Raw genomic sequence first — 22,270 nt, 5'->3', positions numbered from 1 at the left:
CTACTTTTTAACTTATTATTATAATTTTGTCCGTTATTCGTACAGCTCTGAAAAGATCAGGATATAGATGCTTATTACTTAAACTTTTTATTGAAAAAGAGGTGAACCATATCCTTCTCTTTTCAGGTAGTAATCTAAATACACATATCATAGTGATTATTATACAGGGTGAGTCCTTGATTCGTACATATATTTCAACCGAAGATTCCTGAGGTCAAAGGAAACACTTTTTTCCTTTACCATTTTTTCCGATTCGGCTCGGTTGAAAAAATAGAGGCTGTTGAAAACCCATAAAAAATGTAATGTTTAGGTCGCAAATGGAATGGGATCGAAGGAAATGATTTTCGGAATATATTTTTTATTGATGTGATGCATCTCTCCGAACATAAAATTCTATCATTTCCGTGAGAAATTTGAGTGAGAAAAAACAATCGAATCGGAAAAAATAGTAGATAAAGAAAAAAAGTGTTTCTTTTGATCTCAAGAATCTTTGGTTGAAATATATGAAGTCAAAGACTCACCCTGTAAATAGTCCCCTTCTCGGTCCTCTATATAATCAACTCTGCGAGTAATTGATTAATTCATCTAAAATTAAAGGAAAGGTTGAAATGGAAATATTGAAAAAAGCACTTAATTGGCATTTAGTTCTATTGAGCTCTCGTTCATGCATACGTCTTTGGAAACCACATAACTGTATGTACATATACATATCTATGTTAGATTTAATTTATCATGCTGTCATTGTTGTCGGTTAGTTAATCTGGATGAGGGGTTGATGACATGATCCTTTCGAAACTTAATATGACCATTGGAGGTGTTATTTCATATTTGGAAACTAAATTTCAACTCAGTCCTCAGTCAATCCTATTGTCACGGAAATATTGGAAATATTTTCGATGTTATGATATTTTCTATGTTTCTAGTGACCCGATTAGAAAACAAAATTTGTACGCAACTTAAAATCGTTATTGTGTATTCATATAATTCAATTCATATTCAATGAGAAAATTTGCACCAAGCTTGAAACTCTTATTATTCTGCTCGCAAAATCCACCACTTCACCATCGCGATAATCGTCTGCCATTTCGTTTTTGAATAGCTATTTGAGTGAATTTTGACATATTAAATCGGCAGCTTTCCTAAAATACTTTTTAGTTAATGAATTTTTTACACCTGTCGCTCCTGATGATAACTGAGGCCACCGCAACCGTGCTTAGCTAGCCCCCATATCATGGTGAGCAATATAATAGATATTGAAAATTTGCTGGCGGTCATAATGCTTCGGCAAAATCTGTCTTTGAATCAAATACTTTATTGTTAGGGTCAATAAACATAATTTTTGTTATATTATAATAACAAACTAATTTATAATAATAATAATAATAGTCAGAATAGGTACAACCCTCAGAGAAATAGAGGAGGCATATGTCATTTCAAGTAAACAAATTTTGTCCTCAACATGAACTATCAAATTTGACATGAAGCGCGCGGAAATGAAAACATATCAGTGATACAATATTTCACTCAATTCGCTAGTTTATCCACAAAGAACGCACTTCTGATATCCCATAGTGAATCAACGTTTCATATTAACTCAAAATGTATTGAAATAAATACCTAAATATCTCAGAAATTCAGAAAACAAACTTTAAGCGCGCCAAACGTCATGAAATAATCGATGACACTAGGAGAGCAGAACTTGCCAAACCTTGGATTTCAGGAGGTAGATACAGAAAATAATAAATATTCTGCTTATTATAAATTCGACAAGTAGGAAAAGTTTCGGATTCCAAATATTCAAATTCGCATATTTAATCAGGAATCACTCAAATAAATATATTTCATTGAATATAATATACATTCATGACGTTATAGTAAAATTGTGGATTTGAAATCACAATCCGACAATGTAATCTAACTATGTTGGCGACATGTGAAAATTCTGTATACCTACTCCCTTTATCTATGTTTATTTCTCTATGATACAACCTAACACTGATGAACGTTATTTGCGGAAACAAATAAGAGTACGCAGAATACCGTTACCGTTGTTATTCAACTTGTACGTAGAAAAGCGAATTTCAAGTGCAAGGATCTACCGTACCGTTCTTTCACTCTCGCTCGAGCATCAGCTGTAGGTCAGGGCTGAGATATCATAAACGAGAAATCCCCAGTCTTCTCTTATCCCCGCTTTCGACAGTTTTCGAGAAGACACTCTGAGAAAATGATCCCTATAAAATAATGGCGTGAAAATAATTTCTTCACAATACCGACGCAGATCGTACAATAAACATCTGTGTTTGGAGTTTTGGAGGTCAAGTCCTATGGCTTCCAAGTTAATTGTAAGTGGTGAAGGAAGAAGAAAATTCATATATGTATTTTTCAAAAAAATGTTTTCTTAACGATTATTTAATTGTTTCAGGTGTTGTTGGTACTACCAGCATTAGCAAGTTATTGTGCTGCAACATTTGGAAAGGAACAGTAAGTACCCACCACCTTCTTCTCAATATGTACTTCCTTCATTATACCTGAAAAGCATTTTCTAAGCAGTTTTCATATCTTGAAAGAAATATCATAATTGATACTACCAATTTTTTAAAATTCAAATAATATATTTGACTGCCAAAAAACAAGAACTGTAAAGCTCTTATAAACCCAGGACTTCAAAGCTGTCAGACCTTACTTTTTCCATTTGACGAATTCTGATTGCTAATTGTTATATCTTGTGAAATAGACAGGGTGAGTCAAAAATGTGTACCGAGTTTTCGGGGGGTGAAAGTTCATTGAAAAATAAATATGGTTTGATGAGTACTTATGGCCCAAATGCATATTAAGGGAGATATATCCTTGCAAAGTTGATAAAATTAAAAAAATTTCTCCGCATAATTTCTAAGCGGTGAATGCCACTAGACTGAAATTTCGTGCATAAATGTATGTTGTTGAAATACATTTTTTCATTACACTTTTACATTTTTGATATTGTTATAAAGGGTGTTTTTAGAGAGTGAGTCATGAGTCTTTTGGAACAACTTCTATGGTAATAGATGAATCTCGCGATGAATGGATCTTCTGACATCATGTGACTACAAAACCTGAAATATCTCTAAAACGGTTCAATTTTTTTTATTTGGATTAGACTGATAAGAGTACCTTTATCATATGATTTTTTTTGCTCCATCGAATACTTTTATCTTTCCACCAAAACGAATACAATAAAAGAAGTTCTCTCAAAAAAATCATGACTCACTCTCTAATACAACCCTTTATAACAATATTAGAAATGTAGAAGTATAATAAAAAAATGTATTTTCACAACATATATTTATGCACGAAATTTCAATCTGGTGGCATTCAGCGCTTAGAAGTTATGCGGAGAAATTTTTGTAATTTTATCAACTTTGGAAGGATATATCTCCCTTAATACGAGTATGCATTTTGGTCCATAAGTTTATTCATCGAACTAAACTTATTTTTCAATGTACTATCATCCCCAGAAAGCTCGGTACACATTTTTGACTCACCCTGTATATTTTCGACTACTATATGTGAAAATGCCTAGAAATACGACCGAAATCAATGTTTATAATTGGTTGGGCTAAAGCATATTGAAATCATAACAAAACGATTGTGTAGTTTTTACTATTCATACACATTCGACTGTGATTTGCATACTCTGACATTTCACTCAAAATTTCATTCAGCGTCAATGTAAATCAAAGCCTGGAAACAAAAAATCAAATGAAAAAATAATAGTACGTTTATATTCTGATAATTGTGATTGTGTGTATTAATGAAAATAAATAGTAATTTATGAATTACCATTTGCGATAATGGAGAATTCTGCAGATACTATAGTCTAGTTGATTTAGATAATTTCAATTTACCAAAGACTTTTCCTCAATAATGAGTCAACATACCGATCGTTCTTCAAAAACCTACTAGTAATTGTCTATAAATTTAGGTGGTATAACTCTCCTTAGTTTTGCTTGAGGGATAATCAACATGATTACTATAATGAATAAATTCCTTGTGAGATAATTTTCGAAATAATACAATTTCTATTTTATGTTACTGTATATTTTGGACAACTTGTTACATCAGTCTAGAACTATGAATTCTGCAATTTTACCAATAATTTTAACGGTTCCTATTTATCAAGGTTACAGTTTGAGACCACAGTATACCACAAACATGAAACTATAATAAAACTACTCAAAAATACATATATCTATGTCGCCATCTATATATTGGGGAATCGCGTATGAAAATATATTTATTTATTTTTCAACATTTCCTTTGAGTTTTCACACCCTAAATTCAATATTTGAATTTATCATTGGATCTTATCTACTTTTTTATAAAAGTTAAAAGTTTTATTTTTTCATTTTTCTCAATTTTGAGTAGGCGAACAATGTACTATATAAGCATATTCCAATGAGTAAGCAAAATTCGAAAAGAGCGATAATTTTTTAATGTACCTTGGCACCTGATAGGCATTTATTAATTCACAAACCGGTCTAAACTAGCAACTATAATTATACAAAAAATACTCAGTAGGAAACATTTTGTTTGTTGATGTTTTTTGTTGAAAATAAGTAAGGTCAAGCAATTCAGTGATTTTGATCTCTGGAATGAATTCCAAAATTGAACTGTGTTGAAAGAAACTCAATGAAATTAATATTATTAACACAATTAGAACTGCCTGGCCATTTGGTAGGATAACTTTAATCGCATAGATTTTCTACTCAACATGTATCCATTAGACTTCTACTCTATATACTCTAATCCCAATCAGAACTTCACTTGGTTATTCAAAATAAAAATTTTTCTTCATTTCATCTGTGTGTCAACTTCCCTTCATAGAAATTAGATTAACTGTGAATAAGATTTTCGAAATGCAAAAGCACAAATTGCGAAAAATTTAAGGTTGGTGTGGTTGAGAAGCATACAAAATATCGATTGTCCAAAACGTTATCGTATAAAAAATCATAGAACAACTTCTGTTCAGCAATCCTCTTAAAGTTTATCTACCTAAGTAGTACCGACAAATATACTAAGTAATCAGTTAGATTTCTATTATTTTATCTGGATCAAGGAGTTCGTTTTTTCATTGAAATAAATTAATATTATATTATCGAATATCAATCAAACATCAAGAATATTATGACAAGATTATGCCAATACTCAATTCACTGAAACAAAATCACTTGTCTATACTGCTTACCAGACATATTGGTTATACACGAATATTATATTATTATAATAATAGTATAATTTCAAACTATTTGTTGTACAAGATTAATTCATAGTTTATTCAATTTACAGCGTTCATATCCGAGTGCATCTTCTCCCCCCAAAGCATCACGAGCACCATGACGACGGTGGACACAAAGAAATTATAACCATCCATGGTGGCGGTGGTGGATTTGGCGGCGGCGGAGGAGGAGGAGGATTTGGAGGTGGAGATCACCATGGAGGCGGTGGCTACGGAGGCGGTGGCGGAGGATTCGGAGGTGGAGATCACCATGGAGGTGGCGGCTACGGAGGCGGCGGCGGATTTGGAGGAGGTGATGACCACCACGGTGACGCAGGTTTCGGTGGTGGATTTGGAGGCGGCGATGATCACCACGGAGGAGGAGGAGGTGGCTTCGGAGGAGGCTTTGGAGGTGACCATCACAGTGGCGGTGGAGGAGGATTCGGAGGCGACGATCATCACGGAGGTGGTGGAGGAGGTTTCGGCGGCGGATTCGGAGGAGGCTTTGGAGGATCTGACCACCATGGGGGAGGAGGCTATGGTGGCGGTGGTGGACATGGCCATGGCGGTGGCACCATTGTACTTAATACCGCTGGCAGTGCCATAGGCAGCCTACTCAGCGGAGGAGGTGGAGGAGGTGGCCATGATGATCATCATGGTGGCGGAGGATTTGGAGGCGGAAATGGAGGATATGGAGGTGGAAGCGATGACCATCACGGTGGGGGAGGATATGGAGGCGGAGGAGGTGGTTTTGGAGGTTCTTCATATGATAGTCACCATGGAGGAGGCGGTGGAGGAGGCTATGGAGGAGGATTTGGCGGTGGTTTTGGAGGTTCTGCTGGAGGTCATGATAGCCATCATGGAGGTGGTGGAGGAGGAGGATACGGAGGTGGTTTTGGAGGTTCCTCTGGAGGTCACGATAGCCATCATGGAGGTGGTGGAGGAGGAGGAGGATATGGAGGTGGATTTGGAGGTTCCTCTGGAGGCCACGACAGCCATCATGGAGGTGGTGGAGGAGGAGGATACGGAGGTGGTTTTGGAGGTTCTTCTGGAGGTCATGATAGCCACCATGGAGGTGGTGGAGGAGGAGGATTCGGAGGTGGTTTTGGAGGTTCCTCTGGAAGTTACGATAGCCATCATGGAGGTGGTGGAGGAGGAGGATACGGAGGTGGATTTGGAGGTTCCGCTGGAGGCCACGACAGCCATCATAGTGGTGGCGGAGGAGGTGGATATGGTGGAGGTATCGGAGGTGGTCACGGTAGTGGCGGCTTCACTCCTAGCGCTGGTGGCCATGGTGGTGACAATGGTGGTTACCACTACTAATTTCCGTACTTTATGCCAAAGTACCCCTCAATCAAGTCTGTGTCAATTAGCTCCTAAGTCCTTTATTTATCGTCACTTATATGTGTCACGTATGCCGTATGAATGTTTTGTATATATTGTTAAGTTTTAACTTTGTTGCAATAAATTTTTATAAGATAATGTGTGCACTGAATTTATCTCAGAGATAACTAAAACTTTATAGAAAGAACTTTTTTCAGTTATAAAAGGTCGTTATCAGTGATTCGAAAACTAAGTGATAAAGAGATAATTCAAATTCGGATGCATTTAATAACCGAGTATTCTAAATTACATAAATGAATCAATTTGAAATGATTTCATAACAAATTAGACAAATCAAGACCTTTTCAAGCAATCAACATTTCTTACAATTCACTTTGAATAGATTGAATGATTAAAATGCAACCAAATCAAGTATAATTCAACTTCACCTTCTCAAAATTATACGATACTCCTAGGACTATGTGAGACCTCTTTGATGTTGAGAGATTGCTGGGAAAGAATCAGAATCAGGCTTCATTACTAAGTACTACCCAAATCTAAGGCGCATCACTATTAATTGTTTACCCAACAGCCATTGGTTAGAAGTCCTCTATAATCAGAAAATTACTTTTCTGGCTTGTGGAGACAAATGGAATACCCAAATATAATTGAAGGAATCATAAGCTTCTTTTTTTAACATTTTCTAGCTTTTACTTAGTGTTGCAGACATTCTTCAATAAATTTGCAATTTTTATTTAGTATCATTCGAATGAATGTTAATTTTCCTAAGAATATTGCGTTGTACCTAATCTCACTGAAATACACAATTCTTATTCATCATAGTAGTCCATAAGTAGGCTGAAGGAATAATTCAGAAATACTTTCACTAGATCAGAAGTTGCTTTTGCTGACCAACATGATTGGCCAAAGACTTTTTGCTTTTACTTTTACCATTTAGTGGTGTGCAGATTCAAAATAATCTTTAACTTTCACAGGTTCTAGGTTGTCCCAACTGAAAAACTTTCTAGAAATCTTACGGTCGAATTTTTCACGAAAAAATATTCAGATAACTGTTGATAATTGTGTAGGACCATTGTAAAATGCTTTCGAATTCAAATACGAAATGGAAAAACCAGTGGCGTACACAAATGGGGATAAGGGGGATATATCCACCCCAGGAGATATATTCATTATAAATCACAAAATTCAATAATTTGATCGTGAAAAAATTGAATCGACGAATTCATCAGACTGATAGCAATTCTTCAAATTTTTTAGGATCCTAAAGTAAATGAATAATATCATATTATATCTAATTATCTCTTTATTGCAAATAATCTCTTTGTCGACACTTTTGATTACAGTAGTCCCTGCGTTAACATTTTCACTTACAGGGCCGCCGCCAGATATTTTGGCGCCCCGGCAAAATAAAATTTTGCCGCCTTGCTTTGCCTAATTTATATGAATTAGGAGACTCAGTATTCCCCCAGGTATCTTTTTAATTTCACATGAAATTTTTCAACTTAAAATCACCTTGTCAAATTTATCAGAGGTCGTTTTGTCGATTTCATCAAAAAATGTCCTAAATTGTTTGAAAGTACGATGCTCTATAAGTCTGTAGTAAAAAGAAGATGTAGTTTTTAAAGGGAGTGCATTTTAGTACCTATTTATATTTTCATAACCATAGTTGAGAGCACCTATTCGATTTAAAAAACTTGGCTCCTGGTGATTTTATTATTTTACTACTAAAAAGAGTGAAATTTTCAATAAGAAAACATAATTGCCTCAAAAATGTATTACTTGTTTTATTAACTGACTGCGCCCCTAAAATTTGGCGCCCCAGCAAAATGTCCGGTTTGCCGGTCCTGACGGCGGCCTTGTTCACTTACAAATATATGAGTAGGTAAGTTGGTTTGGTATATTCTGTTGATTAGTTTGAGGTGGATGACGTGAAATATTCCGTGTTTTACTTTCAATGTGAGTTGGATGCTCTCAAAACTAATCAAAATCTTATATGAGTAAGCAAACTTCTTTGTAAAACTTCTTCACAAGAAGGAAAATTGATGCAGGCAAGTTTTTCGCGTTTGAATACAACAGTTTACATTTCGACAGATGAAAATCAATCTTAAGAAGTGTCTGTAAATTCAAAGGACATTGGAAACAAATAACCAATATTTTTTTTCTTTTATAAACTCTTTATTCATGAGAGATTACATCACATTAGAAGTTGACGGTTTTAGTAGTTCCGTCAATTTCCTTCTGAATAATAATAATAATAATAATATATATAATAATATAAGAGCCTATTCTATCTATACGAAAATTATCTCATTATTGTTACATATTCTCCATAATATTAATTGTTTTCAGAATGACTGGGTATATGGTAATGGATAAGTTAGGTACATCATTGTTATTGTTGCCAAATTTCAAAGGTGGTTCTCTTTAGAGCGTTCCATCTATCTTATTTTAACTTTAAAATTTCAGACTCTTCCTAATGATTGATAACCTAACCTTTTTGAAACATCATCTTTGAGAAATAATCTATAGAAAATATACTATCAAATTAACAGCAGCTGTTATTTATATTAATTTATTCTTGGCCTTGTGGGATCTGGAACTGTAGCGCTACCAACACATAAGTCAATATATTGGCAAATATCTGTAACAAGTTTTTTCATAATTATTATTATTCTTCGAGTAATTGAAATTAATTCCAAAGATTCGCTGACCGTAAAACTCAACTGCAAAATTTCAAAGGTGGTTATCTTGAGAGCATTCCAATAAGAAAATCTTCATTATGTGAGGTAAGCTTTGAAGTTTCCGAAGAAGTAAGTAAGTAAATATGGTAAATAAAGCAAAAATATGCAGCATCTCTGAATTTTTGGTAAAATATGAAATAACTGGAGAGAATAAGATGGATATGCATTTATATACGGTGTTGCATGACTGATTGGCCATAGTGTAGAGGTGATTGGTGAATGTGGGTCACCCAGGTCTTTCAGAAAAGTAGCTTGTTGGGCATACTAAGTTATTTTCGGAGATATAGATTGATTCATGAAAGTTAGCCTGAATTTTTAATAGCCATAACTTGGAAATAAGCTGTCCGATTTGTGTTTGAATTGTGGCGACAAAAAGCAATCAGACATAATGTCTGTATCTAGCCGAATTTGCCTTCACGATACTTAATATAAATGTACCTGCATCAGTGTAACAATGTGCTTTCGTGGTACTTGTGCATACAAATTTCTCATTTATAAGGTTCTCAAAAAGATACAATATAGAAGATCTTTCCCCTACCCTAATTAGTGTACAGGTACCATGATACCATTGCGCAAGCATACAACTTAGAGAATAAGAAAAGGAAGAAGAAATTCACGGTGTACCTATATGATTTTATATTTGTAACCCAGGTATAAAACTAGGAAAAGGAGAGTTCAGTGGAGTAAGTTACGAGGTGATGACCAGTTGAGTTAGGAGAGTGTTCAAGGATGTTTCCAAGTGCTGTACCACAAAAAAGTTCTCGTCTGTCGTCCATCATTGTTTTAATAATCCCCACAAAAAAGCAATATCCCAAAGAATTTTGTGGGTTCGTTCGCTTCATTCAAATCTTCCAAATGTTTCATGTAATTTTAATATTTTGGGGAAAGTACTCAGATTATTATTGGTGTAACGAGAGTTGAGTAATGGAGGGGAACTACCCCCACTTTGAAAAAGCAAAATCTTTCAATTCAATGCAATTATTACTTACAATTTTTTTCATTTCTTCTAATCAATACGGGGGTTATGTCCTTCGTTACGTCTATGCAGATGATTGAGTTTTTTTTTTTAGACTGCGATATCTATATTTCTTGCACGTCTCAGGAGAATGTTGTTATTGTCATGTAAAAAAAAATTCATTCTAATTAATATGTTTGAATTTTCTTGAAGAAGTAATTATTTATACTCTTTCTTGCTATATAGCAAATACATTCACAGTTAAAATTTTCTGATATAGTTACGTCATTTTTTTTCGAATTCAATTTCTAATTCCATAAAAATTCACAGTTTGATCATACTTCAAAAACTTTATACAGAGTGTTACAACACTCAGTAGTTGCTGAGGGTTTTAGAATGCATAAAAATTGAACAGTAAGTTATAAAATACAAAATTTCAGCTGATAACATCAAATTTTATCACGAAAAAATAAAAACATAAAACATTAATGAAAACATAAAAACGTATTCGGAAAAAAATTACATAAAACATGAATTCTTTCGTTTGCTACACTTTTGGAAAAAGTGTGTCAGTCAAAGTAAAAATTGAATTATGGATTTTTTCATGGCAATAATAACATTCTCCTGAAACTTGTGAGAAATATATATTCAGAAGTCAAAGAAAAAACTCAATAATCTGACTGCTGCCCAGAAAATATTAAAATAACATAAAAAGTTTTGAAGGGCTGTATGAATTGAACAAATCCACAAAATGCAAACAAAATCGGACTGATTACTTCCCACTTATGGGTATCAGAAGTTGAGGCGAACTTTCATGAATCACCTTGTACTCCGAAGCTTCAGTCCAGGATACTATTCTGAACGGCATGGATCATCTGCGTTCACGACTGGGTTATGGCCAACCACTCATGTATATGTATATATTTATATGCAAAGGCTCTAATTCTTAAAGAATAATCATGAAATATTTCTATTACCGGCCCTGCGATACCCAAATTTATGTTGAATATGCCATTTGCTGTAAACGACTTGTGCTGCTTAATTTTTTCGATGAATATTCTCAGTTGCAAATGATCAGGAGGAGTTGACACTCTCGTTGAGTATTCCATCAAGAAGGAAGTATATCCATGTATCTGTAAACAGTAATCACTCTCTATTAAATCTTAAAATAATTAGATACTATATCCAAGAATCCAAGGAATAATCAACACAAAATACGTATAACAAAGTGAAGTGTTATAATTATAAATATTCCCAGTTTTGTTTTCAAGGGCGTAGATCTTTTTTTCTTGGAGGCTGCGGGATTAATCGAAAAAAAATTGTCAGGTATACATCAATAATTTTATCAAAAATAAACACTTATCAGTGTCTACTTTCAAAAGGGTCAAACTTCGGGGATAGATCGTATGTTATTTGCAACCAAACATGTCATTTGACACGTGGTCGAAATGTTGATATTTATTATTCAATTTAACATTTCTTGATTTCATGAAATATTTTTTATATAAAATTAATTTCAGTTATCCTTGTAGCCACATCAAATTAGACCACATATCTGGGAACGGTTTGAGTTTGCTACACGTTAAGAAGTTCTGTCAGCCAAAAAATCGTTTTTTGAGGTGTGGTAAGGAAATGAATATCAATATTCTGAAGTGAACAAAATCATTCACCAATGGTTTTGTCTATGAAAAATTATTATTAATGGACATGTTTCTTTTTCAGCAAAAACTACCTAATTTTATGTTCCTTCGAATGATATATCAACTTTTGTGCTAGCTGCTTGTCCTCTGCCATAATACGAGTATCATGGCTAACAAAATAACAACGAAAAGTTCAAACATTCCAAACCTAAATTTGCTCTTGAATCTCTTTATGATTGAACATTAAAGAAATTCTCTTGGAAACCATTAATGTATCTGTCGAATAATTAATAATAATAAACAAAACGATCAAACTAAATTTCAATAATACAGATTTTACGAACGAATGTAAGGTAGACTACTCTACTATTTATTACAAAAGCAAATTTACAGATTTTACGAAAGAATGTAAGGTAGACTACTCTACTACTTATTACAAGAGCAAATTTACAGATTTTACGAAAGAATGTAGGGTAGACTACTTTACTACTCATTACAAGAACAAATTTACAGATTTTACGAAAGAATGTAAAGTAGACTACTCTACTAATTATTACAAGAGCCAATTTAGGTTTGAAATATTTCAACTTTTCGTTGTCATGTCCGAGGAGAAGCAGCTAGCACAGAAGTTGATATGTCATTCGAGAGCACACTGAATGAGGTAGTTTTTGCTGAAAAAAAAACATACATAATCAATAATTTTCATCGATAAAGCCATTGGAAAAATGATTGATTTTGTTCACTTCGGCATCGTGATATTCATTTCCTTCCCACGCCTGCAATAAGAATTTTTGGCGCACAGAACTTCTTATCTTGTAGCAAATTTAATGATGCCGTTTGGAGATATATGGTCAAATTTAATGTGGCTACAAGGATAACTGAAATATAAATTGATTTTTCTTGGCGAGAATTCTGAAATTTTATATTTTCAAAGTACCCCGCCCTCCATATCTACGTCCTTGCTTGTTTTATATATTTAAGTAGAGAACAGAATAATTCCTTGAAACGGAGCTGCGGCAACATAACCCTCTTTCATGCTATGAATTATGTGTCTCTTATTTTCTAGCGGTCAATCACCAGCAACAGATTTTCATATTTTTCATATTATCTATTTTCAAATTTAGAGCTGGGAATGATTCCAAATTTGGTTCTGTCCGAAACTCTCGAACGGAAAGAAATAGAAACTTGAAATTTTAGTTAGTAGGTTAGGATTGTTAAGAAGGAAAACCACTAGGTACGTGACCGCTCAGTTCAAAACGAAAAATAATCTACATTAGAAAAAATACTATATTTTTAATTTGCGAATGAAAAAAAGGTTGGTAACTTTTTTTTTGTCTCAAAAAAATTGATGATATGTACAAATTAATGATACATTCTCAAAATATTCGTTAAAAAAAACTACAAAAACTCATTACAAAAGTGGCGCCAGAAGGAAAATGAATGGGTACCTGATGTTTGACCGATACGCGGAAAGCCACATGGTGGTAATCCTTCTGAGGGGCAGAATCCGACTAGGAGCTCCGTTCGCCGTTCAAAATTTCGTTTTCCTGATATCTACAGGTCCGATCGAAATGGAACATTGCAGTTAGATCTCAATTGAAAAATTCAAGCTTCGGAAAATTTTTCTGTTGATTGATATATGAAAGATTTAAAAAATGATCCAATATTTCCGTGACAACAAAACGGACAAAGTTGAGTTTCTTCTCCATTCCAGATGAATATAATTGAAACCGTAGATTTATCAAGAAGGTTTATTCTGAGATCATCTGCAATGATAATCTTTTTGTTTATTTTAACAGATCATTTGAAGACATTTTTCAAATTTTTTTTTGGAATAGTTTAGTATATTTAAAATCACTCGGGGGTAGCTAAATATTTCGATTATACAAGGGTTGTCCAAGTTTTCAGAAATTCATTTGGGGCCAGTGAATTTATTGCAATTGGCGAGGCTATGATCCATCAGTAGCGGCAGTCAATCTAGTGCTTTGCTGCCTAGTAAAACAAATAACTATTTTCATAAATTGGAGAATTGTACAATCAATATTAGTCGTTGAATTTTTTATTATCCCTTTTATTTTTGTTTAATTTTATTAATAGAACATAAAATCTACTTAACGAGGTCAAAAGAGATAAAGAGTGTTCAAAAATTCAGAGGGAGGAAAAGATCCATTTTCCTCCATGAAAATGATATATTATATATTATATATTAAAGTAGTCGAAAAAGTACTTTTTCTCTCTTATACAGATGGCCGAAGGGGGAACATCTAGGTTTTTTCGTCAAATATTAACTCCGTTGTTTTTTTGATAACACAAATATTGGTCGAATAATCTTCTTGTTTTTTCTATGTTTCTGGTTTCGCGATCAAAGTCAAAGTGTTATTTTAGTTCCAAATGTTGATTTTCATTTCGATTGTATTTGCAGTTTCGGGCAAAGTACCGTAAGAATAATATTTCACACATTATGAGCAATACATAGCTTTGAGATTGAGTAAGCTATGAAGAATACGCTACTTTTGATAGCAGTTGGAGGAAAAATAAGTTAGGTTGCCGCGCTCCTCAGTACAAATGAACTCACCAAGTTTGAAAGCTTCTGGGTATTCCTCAAGAAGATGAAGAGACCAACGGAGTGTAGTATCGTAAATTCAACATTCAAGGCAAATATAGTATCACTATCGGGAGAATTGAAAGTATATGCTAAGCCTATTATTACTGAATACCAATTAATAACCAATAAAATAATCTCGATAACAACATGTATAAGAAATATAGGATTGAAAGCATCATTTATGTTATACATTATTTCGCTTATTTCTTCATGCAGAATCCTCAAATATTCTATAATTTCGGCTGTTGAAAGTTTGGCCAGTTCGGGCGGTATCACATTATGATCACTCTTGCACACTTTATATGAAAAGAACACGAATATATCCTGAGTATTATCAGAACCAGTAATTTTTTTCATTGGATATATTTCGTTGTATTTCAAGGCGTTTAAACTCAATTTTTCGAAACAGGTGAAGGATCCAATTAGGATTGCTACATTCGAAAGAACGACGACGTAGAAGATAAGGACAGCATTCTGTATGAGCTTTCCGAAAATGAATGATAATTTGAATTTTGTTTCATAAGATACCGAGAAATGTAGATAAGACAGTAAACCTATATCTAATAACAGTAAAAAGACGAAAGAAGCGAGAAATGTTGTGTTGAGATTTTTTATGACAGATACTGCTGACTCACATAGAACTCCAAATCTAGTTATTTTACTCAAACTGTTGTAAACTCTAGCCCATTTAGAGGCTTTCAAGCAATTCAATAATATCACAGTTATTGTGTAACAATAATAGGTTAAATCTGTTATACCGTTGAGAATGACAGGCAAAACATTTTTCGTTGACAATACGCTAAATTCGGCGAAAAATACCAGATGTAATATCAAGAGTACTACTATAATTATCGACCAGGCTATACTAAATAGTGACCTCCCATAAGTACATCTTCCTTTTTCATGACTAGAGCTGAGGGGACATAAGCCGCAAAACCTGGTGAAAACGAAGAGCATCCTCGATGCCTTGCACAGACATATTTTTGGTTGTGAATCTATACTGGGTTTGACTGTATTGTTAGAAGTTCGAAGCATGGCTATTTCCAAAAAGATCACTTGAACAATCGATTTTGGTTTTATGGGTTATTCTCTCCAAGCAGGTCTGAATTGTAAAGCCACCAGAACATATGTTACCACTGTACCAGATATCTGAAATTAGATAAATCATTTTTTCGACAGTTCAGTTATGCAGTTTTTAGTGCAGCTGTAACTTTTGTTAATGTTTCAATGATTGAAAAGGCCACCTATTATATTTCAGAATATTTTTAGATGATTAATACTAATCGAAATAGTATAAATTTGTACCTAGCTATTTCTATCTTATTATAACATATTGTCAAAACGATTCAATTCAATAATGACTGTGCCTTCACTATACAGGGTTAGAACTATCTAGAGAGGCACTACAGGAATATCGAAATCCGCTAGAAATACAGGGTGGCTTAAATTACAAAAAAGTTGCGTGTTATTTAGGGATAAGTGTGTTGGTGTTAAAAGATCCAAAATATCTCCAATGATACCTGAGATATCTTGAACAATAGTAGCTACACTCACAACGCAATATCCAACAAACTAATAGTCGGATTGCTGTCAAAATTTGTCACGTATCGTTTGAGGGTTGGTACTAACTAAAAATCATATGGATTTAATACTAGCACCGCCATCTGTGCATTAGACCGGGTACTTTTCAATTGGCCTAATAATAATAAGAGTTTATTCTGAAATCTACAGGATAAACCAAACAATACAACCCAACCCAACAAAATCAAAACTCATCATTTTCGGTCATAAAATCAATGCTAACTCTTCCAATATAAAACTTGGAAGTGACACAATTACTCCAATAGATTCATACAAGAACCAAGGCATAAAAACTGACAACAAGTTGAACTTCAGAGCACACTCAAAACTCCAAAAGAAAAAAGCTATCACACGAGCTTGGCATTTTAGATCTTTTACCTATAAAAACATGGGAACCAGAAGTAAAACAGCTAGTACGATATACAAAATGATACGAAGACCTCTTTATTGGACTATGGACATACAATACTCTCAAATTCAACAAACACAGCTCTAAATACAATTGCAGCGGAAAGAACTTGCCTACAAAAAATTTCAAAACTAAGACATCCCAACAACCCACTCTATAACCCAACCAATCGTATGACAGTTCGTCTAGAATCTGTGATTGGTTCAACAGGAATGAGTTGGCACTGAATTCATCGAAGACAAACATTATGGTATTCAGAACAAAGAACTCCCGAGTTACTCCAACTGGCACCATAAACCTGAATGGCAATGAAGTGAAACCTGTTCATGATATGAGATTTCTTGGAATACATATTGATGAATTTTTAGATTGGAACAGTCATGTGGAAAAAACTGGGCTGAGATTGAGTAGCATTGGATATGGAATCAGAGTGGTATCCAGACATATGGATGAGAGGACATTGAAAATACTGTACCACGCCAACTTTGAATCGGTACTGAGATATGGGATTGTATTTTGGGGATGCAGCTCCAGCATTCAACTCCTTTTCATTATACAAAAAAGAACCATAAGATCAATCAGGCATATGAAATTTGGAGCCACCTGCAGGGGTGTTTTCAGGGATATGCAGATTATGACTATATATGGGTTGTATATATTTGAGTGTCTGATGTTCTTTTTCAGGCACCAAGTTGAATTCAGCTCTAACTTTGGTCATGGCTATAATACAAGGACGACGAATTTCATTTACCCTTCTCATAGGCTTACAAGTACAGAAAAAGGAACCTACTATATGTGCATAAAACTATATAATAAATTACCATCTACATGCAGATTATCTAGCTTAATAAAATTCAAGAATGCCATAAAGAAACTGCTAATTAAACTGGAACCATATTCACTTAGAGATTTTCTAGATTGTAACAACTTGTCAGAGTTTGTATAGATTGTATATATTGTTGTTGACATCATTTCGCTTCTCTCTCTGTAATTTACTGTGGGGATGATTTGAAATAAAGGAATTTATTATTATTATTATTATTAATCAGATTTCATATCAGACAACTGAAATAGAACCAATACTGTAATGCAAAAACTCAGAAAATAATTCATCATAATCCAAAATAATATCGACATAATGGAGCCATTGAATATGGCATTTGATTGCTAGATCAATGAATTTAGTTTCTCTCTCCCTCTATTACAGCTTTTTCAATATTTTCAGTGTAGGTCTTCATTCAAATTGTGAAATTCTTTCGAATAATGTTTTAAGGCGACAAATGCCCCGAATCAACATCATTAGTTGTATCTACTGCCAATAAGGGCACCACAATCACGCTTATTTATTTTACCAAGAGGTTTAAATTTTTTCTGTTTATTTCTCTATGGTCAGGAGTTTAGTCGACCCGACCGGATCGGATAGTATGTGAGGGTGATGCAGAATCTAAGTATATATAAAACCGCTTGCACATATACGTCAAACTTTAAACGTAAAATCACAGCCCAAACGGGACCATCTAGAGCAAAAATGACAAGAATAAGACCCCCTCAAAATCGTCTGGAGATCCCGGGAAAAATCCCAAACCTTCGATTCTCCCCGCGGTTTTCGAGTATACGGGGTGTTTCGGATCATTTTGACATTTCAAGTCCCATATTTCTGTGGTATCTGTGGACAATTTGGCTGTCAGTGTCATGTTAATAATAAATATTACATTTCGATATATGAAAGTTCTTGAAAAAGTTTGCAGTTTCCAAAATTGTTATTCAATATTTAAATAAATGCCGACAGATAAAATGCAAAGTCTTCGGCGAATCGAAAATTCGATAGATATTTGTCAAAATTTGGAAATGAACATTTATATCATCGAATGCATTTTCCTCAATTCAGGTTTGTTTTAAGTGTTTGTATCATTCAATTGGATATGAATGTTACTTCATTTCAGGAATTTTTCGTTTATTTTCCACAAACTATAAAACTACATTCTCTTTCGTGAGAATTTGAATCTATTGCGACAGAAGATGGAACTACAAAACAGAACAGAAGCTTCATCTGATCATGTATTAAACAGATAGAAAAACTCCTTATAGATAATTCACAATTGGCTTTATTACTGGAGAAAGAGCCAAGTTAGTCAGATGACATTCAAAAATTTCCATGTGTTTTTGGAATATCTAAAATATACACTTTTACGACAGAAGAGTGCAAAAATATAAATGATCAATCCGTTTTTGAAGAATTTGAGTGCAGTGCTGTTGAATTTATAATGAATAAGTCAAATCGTTGTGAAATCTTCCATACGAATAATTTCAACTATATATTATCTATTATATTATTTGCCGTTCAACTGAAACATGTATTAATAAACCTTGGAAATTAGAGACTCAAACTTTTTACCTGATTTCTCAAAAAGGTTCCACCAAGATATTAAAATTTCTTATGAGGTAACATAAGCCATGGGTATTTGAAAGGCAAGTCTATTCATTCTGTCTCTTTTTAGTTTGTTTATCAAAGCTATACTAGGATATACATATAAAAAATCAGTTGAAAAAAAAGAGCCAAGTTAGTCAGATAACATTCAAAAGTTTCCATATGTTTTTTGAATATCTAAAATATACACTTTTACGACAGAGGAGTGCAAAAATATAAGTGACCACTCCGTTTTTGAAGAATTTGAGTGCAGTGCTGTTGAATTTATAATGAATAAGTCAAATCTTTCATACTAATAATTTCAACTATATATACCCTGTTATATTATTTTCCGCTCAACTGAAACATGTATTAATAAACCTTGGAAATTAGAGACTCTCAAACTTATAACCTGATTTCTCAAAAAGGTTTCACCAAGATAAGATATTATAGGTAATTGCTTATGAGGTAACATAGGCCATGGGTATTTGAAAGGCAAGTCTATTCATTGTGTCTCTTTTTAGTTGGTTTATTATAACTGTTTATTATACTGAATATTTCTAAAAATAACATTCACTTTAGATGTGAATTAATTAAATTTGGACTTATGCATCATATCATATATGACTATGAAATTGAGAAAGATATATTCTTCTAAATTCCATTATAAGTCTTTTGAATAGTACTTTGAAGATATTGATTTCAATACATTATGGAATATATCAGTTGAAATACTAGTCAAAATGTTACGACAGAAATAAATCTTGAAGGATCATTCAGTATATGAAGAATTTTAAAATGGCAGTCACTTTCGAAATTGGTATCAATTTTCCAGCAATTCAATGAAGGTATAAAATACTTTAAAAAGCAGACTATTTATTGAAAATTTCCATGTCATGAATGAATGATCAAATTTGTATAAAAATGTAGATACCTACCTATTTGTTCACTAAAGTTTCCAATCTTTTAATCGTTATGGAAATAGGTGCTATATGGCCATTTCAAAAATGCTATCCTACTGATTTATTCATTGCTTTTCATTTTGGTAGAAATTAAATTATTCATTGATTCAGATCCAAAGTTAACATTTGAAAAAATCAAGTCAGATATCGAACCCACTAATATGGGTCAATAGTATTGGCCGATACAATTTTAGTACCGATTTCAAATACTCAGTTCCTTTTGACTGAAGTAAAAATTGAACAATGATCTTTGTATCTTGAGATGAGTTTTGCACTTTTCTAGTGTTCAACAATGAGATAATTATTAAATTGACTCAAGAAATTAACAGAGTATGCTATATCAGGAGTAGTTAATACTGCTAAAGATGTTAATAAACCTATTAATTTCTTATATGGTTCATCATTACAACTCTCTTTTGTTGAATTAAAATTCCATTTAGTTTTCACATGTTCACAATCAGACATGTTGAATTATTGCAATACATATTTGAAGAATATAATCGATAGCGTTACTACTTTTTCCATAATTTCTAGTAATATTCAACCCTAATCATTTTTTAGCTTCCCCTAATTTCTTTATCATAAAATTTTCTATCAGAAAATTCATTCAGAATTAACATTAGTTAAAACAAAAAAGTCATCCACGTACAATGCAACAATAGTAAGCCAGTTATTTTTTGATTTATGTAAATACTATGATCAGTTGTTGATCTTTTGAAACTTATATCTATCAAAATTTTATTTACTATATAGGACATAAATTGCCCTGTTTAATTCACTTCTGAGTAAAACCCAGAGCCACAAGTCTCGTTCTATAACATAGCATCAATACAATCTTCAGATACTAATAAACTCCTTAGTTCGTCAGGAATTTCCAATAGGACCTTCAAATTGTTGCAATTATATTGTATTTCCTCACAAAATATGGAATAGAAGAATAATTTGCTGCTCAACTGAAAAATGTATTGATAAACCTTGGAAATGAGGGACTTCTTATAACCTGATTTCTCAGATATGGGTATCGGAAAGGTAGATCTATTATTCATTCTGCCTCCTTTCAGTTTGTTTATTACAGCTATACTGAATATTCCTAAAACAAAAATCTCACTGTAGGTCTTTTCATAGATCTTATCGAACGATTATGTAAATTCAATATTTGTCAAAACTGAAAATAAACATTGAATGCAATTTCTTTATTTCAGGTAGTATTTCTATTAATGAGTCAATTGAATAAATGTAACTTCATTTTAGGGCTCACAAGTAAATATCCAATGGAATGATAGCCCTTAAAATATATCTATTATTCATTTTGAATTGACTCACAAGAATATCAATATTTTCATCGGCAAGACATAAAATGACAAATTTTCTTTCAAAGTTGAAATTCAGAGAAAAATATGCTAATAATTGTCTATTGTAACTATCAAATAAACAAAAAAAAGGACCATAAAAAGGATTACAACTTAACTAACAACCATAAACTTTTTTTGTCAATTTTTCCCACCCAATCATCAATTAAATTTGGACTTATGCATCATACATGACTCTATAAAGAAGAAATGTGGTAATTTAAAATCTTAATGTTGGGATTATATTATTATTCAATATTCTCTAAAAAATTTTTACAAACCTATAAGCATGAATAACTTTCTTGAAAGACTGACGCTCACATTTTGATTATTCATTTCTCCCAAATTCTTCAAAGAAAGAAATTGCCATTTCTGGAAAAATGAGATCTGAGAATTTGGTTGATATTGGTTATTTTCTATTCATTATTAAAGAATACAATATACGATTTATATTCGAACAAAATTTTAAGACATGCGTCTGAGTTTGACTGACAATTATGGTCATAGAGAAATCTTTGTTTATGGTTATGACTGCGTTCGGCAAATCCACACTAGGGATGGGCAAAGGTCAGAAAACTATCGATATCTATATATTGTATCGATATTTTCTGACACTATCGAAATGTATCGAAATATGTAAGAGTAAAATATCGATATATATCGCTGTGATATTTTGGTGTGAGAAAATTCTGTTGATTTGAATAAAGTTTTTCTATCATAGAGGATAATAATAAGATTCAGTGGAAAACGACATATTTAGTAGTTTGCTTCCATTTTTATGGAGTATTTTGTCCTCCTGAACATTCATAGGGACATTGATGTTGACGAGGACGCTGTGATTACAAGGTTCTCAAAGGGTTCAAAGTTTTGAAGACCAAATTAGATTTTGTGATGTAGTTGCCAATTGTCTTTTTTTTTTCATATTAAACAATCTATTTTTTTTTAATTTCTACCTGAATGGTTAAAACCCTGATAAGTAAATAATGGTATTATAATACAACAAATACATAAGGGTAAAACTTT

The 22,270-nt window shown here is 33.1% G+C and overlaps 2 protein-coding genes and 1 long non-coding RNA gene across 8 annotated transcripts in view; 2 read left to right on the top strand and 1 right to left on the bottom strand.

Moving 5' to 3' along the window:
• The window catches only part of LOC123671928 (glycine-rich cell wall structural protein-like), a 61,215-nt gene extending 54,479 nt beyond the window's left edge, over positions 1 to 6,736 (top strand). The window contains exons 1-4 of one of the 2 annotated variants that reach the window (XM_045605828.1): positions 2,182 to 2,342; positions 2,423 to 2,481; positions 5,326 to 5,891; positions 5,943 to 6,736. In XM_045605828.1, the coding sequence (XP_045461784.1) occupies positions 2,325 to 2,342; positions 2,423 to 2,481; positions 5,326 to 5,891; positions 5,943 to 6,577 (1,278 nt within the window). In that variant the 5' untranslated portion in view covers positions 2,182 to 2,324 and the 3' untranslated portion in view covers positions 6,578 to 6,736. Of the gene's footprint in view, positions 1 to 2,181; positions 2,343 to 2,422; positions 2,482 to 5,325; positions 5,892 to 5,942 lie in introns of those variants that run through there. The other variant, XM_045605829.1, reaches the window with a different exon arrangement.
• A 2,114-nt stretch (positions 6,737 to 8,850) lies between these two features.
• Positions 8,851 to 22,270, bottom strand: part of LOC123671927 — a 29,732-nt gene continuing 16,312 nt past the window's right edge. For 3 of the 5 annotated variants that reach the window (XM_045605824.1, XM_045605825.1, XM_045605823.1), the window contains 3 exons: positions 14,510 to 15,688; positions 11,272 to 11,427; positions 8,852 to 9,239 (listed from right to left, as the gene is read on the bottom strand). In XM_045605824.1, coding sequence (XP_045461780.1) covers positions 9,171 to 9,239; positions 11,272 to 11,427; positions 14,510 to 15,574 — 1,290 coding nt within the window. In that variant the 5' untranslated portion in view covers positions 15,575 to 15,688 and the 3' untranslated portion in view covers positions 8,852 to 9,170. Of the gene's footprint in view, positions 9,240 to 11,271; positions 11,428 to 14,509; positions 15,689 to 22,270 lie in introns of all 5 variants that reach the window. The other 2 variants (XM_045605826.1, XM_045605827.1) reach the window with 1 other exon arrangement.
• LOC123671940 lies at positions 16,721 to 17,570 on the top strand. The gene is made up of 2 exons (XR_006746200.1): positions 16,721 to 17,022; positions 17,214 to 17,570. It is a non-coding gene; the product is annotated as an uncharacterized LOC123671940 (long non-coding RNA).

This window comes from Harmonia axyridis, chromosome 2, assembly GCF_914767665.1.
Source record: "Harmonia axyridis chromosome 2, icHarAxyr1.1, whole genome shotgun sequence".
Classification (NCBI taxonomy): Eukaryota; Metazoa; Arthropoda; class Insecta; order Coleoptera; family Coccinellidae; genus Harmonia; species Harmonia axyridis.
Note: the sequence above shows the minus strand (reverse complement) of the source record. Positions and strands in the feature narration are given on the sequence as shown.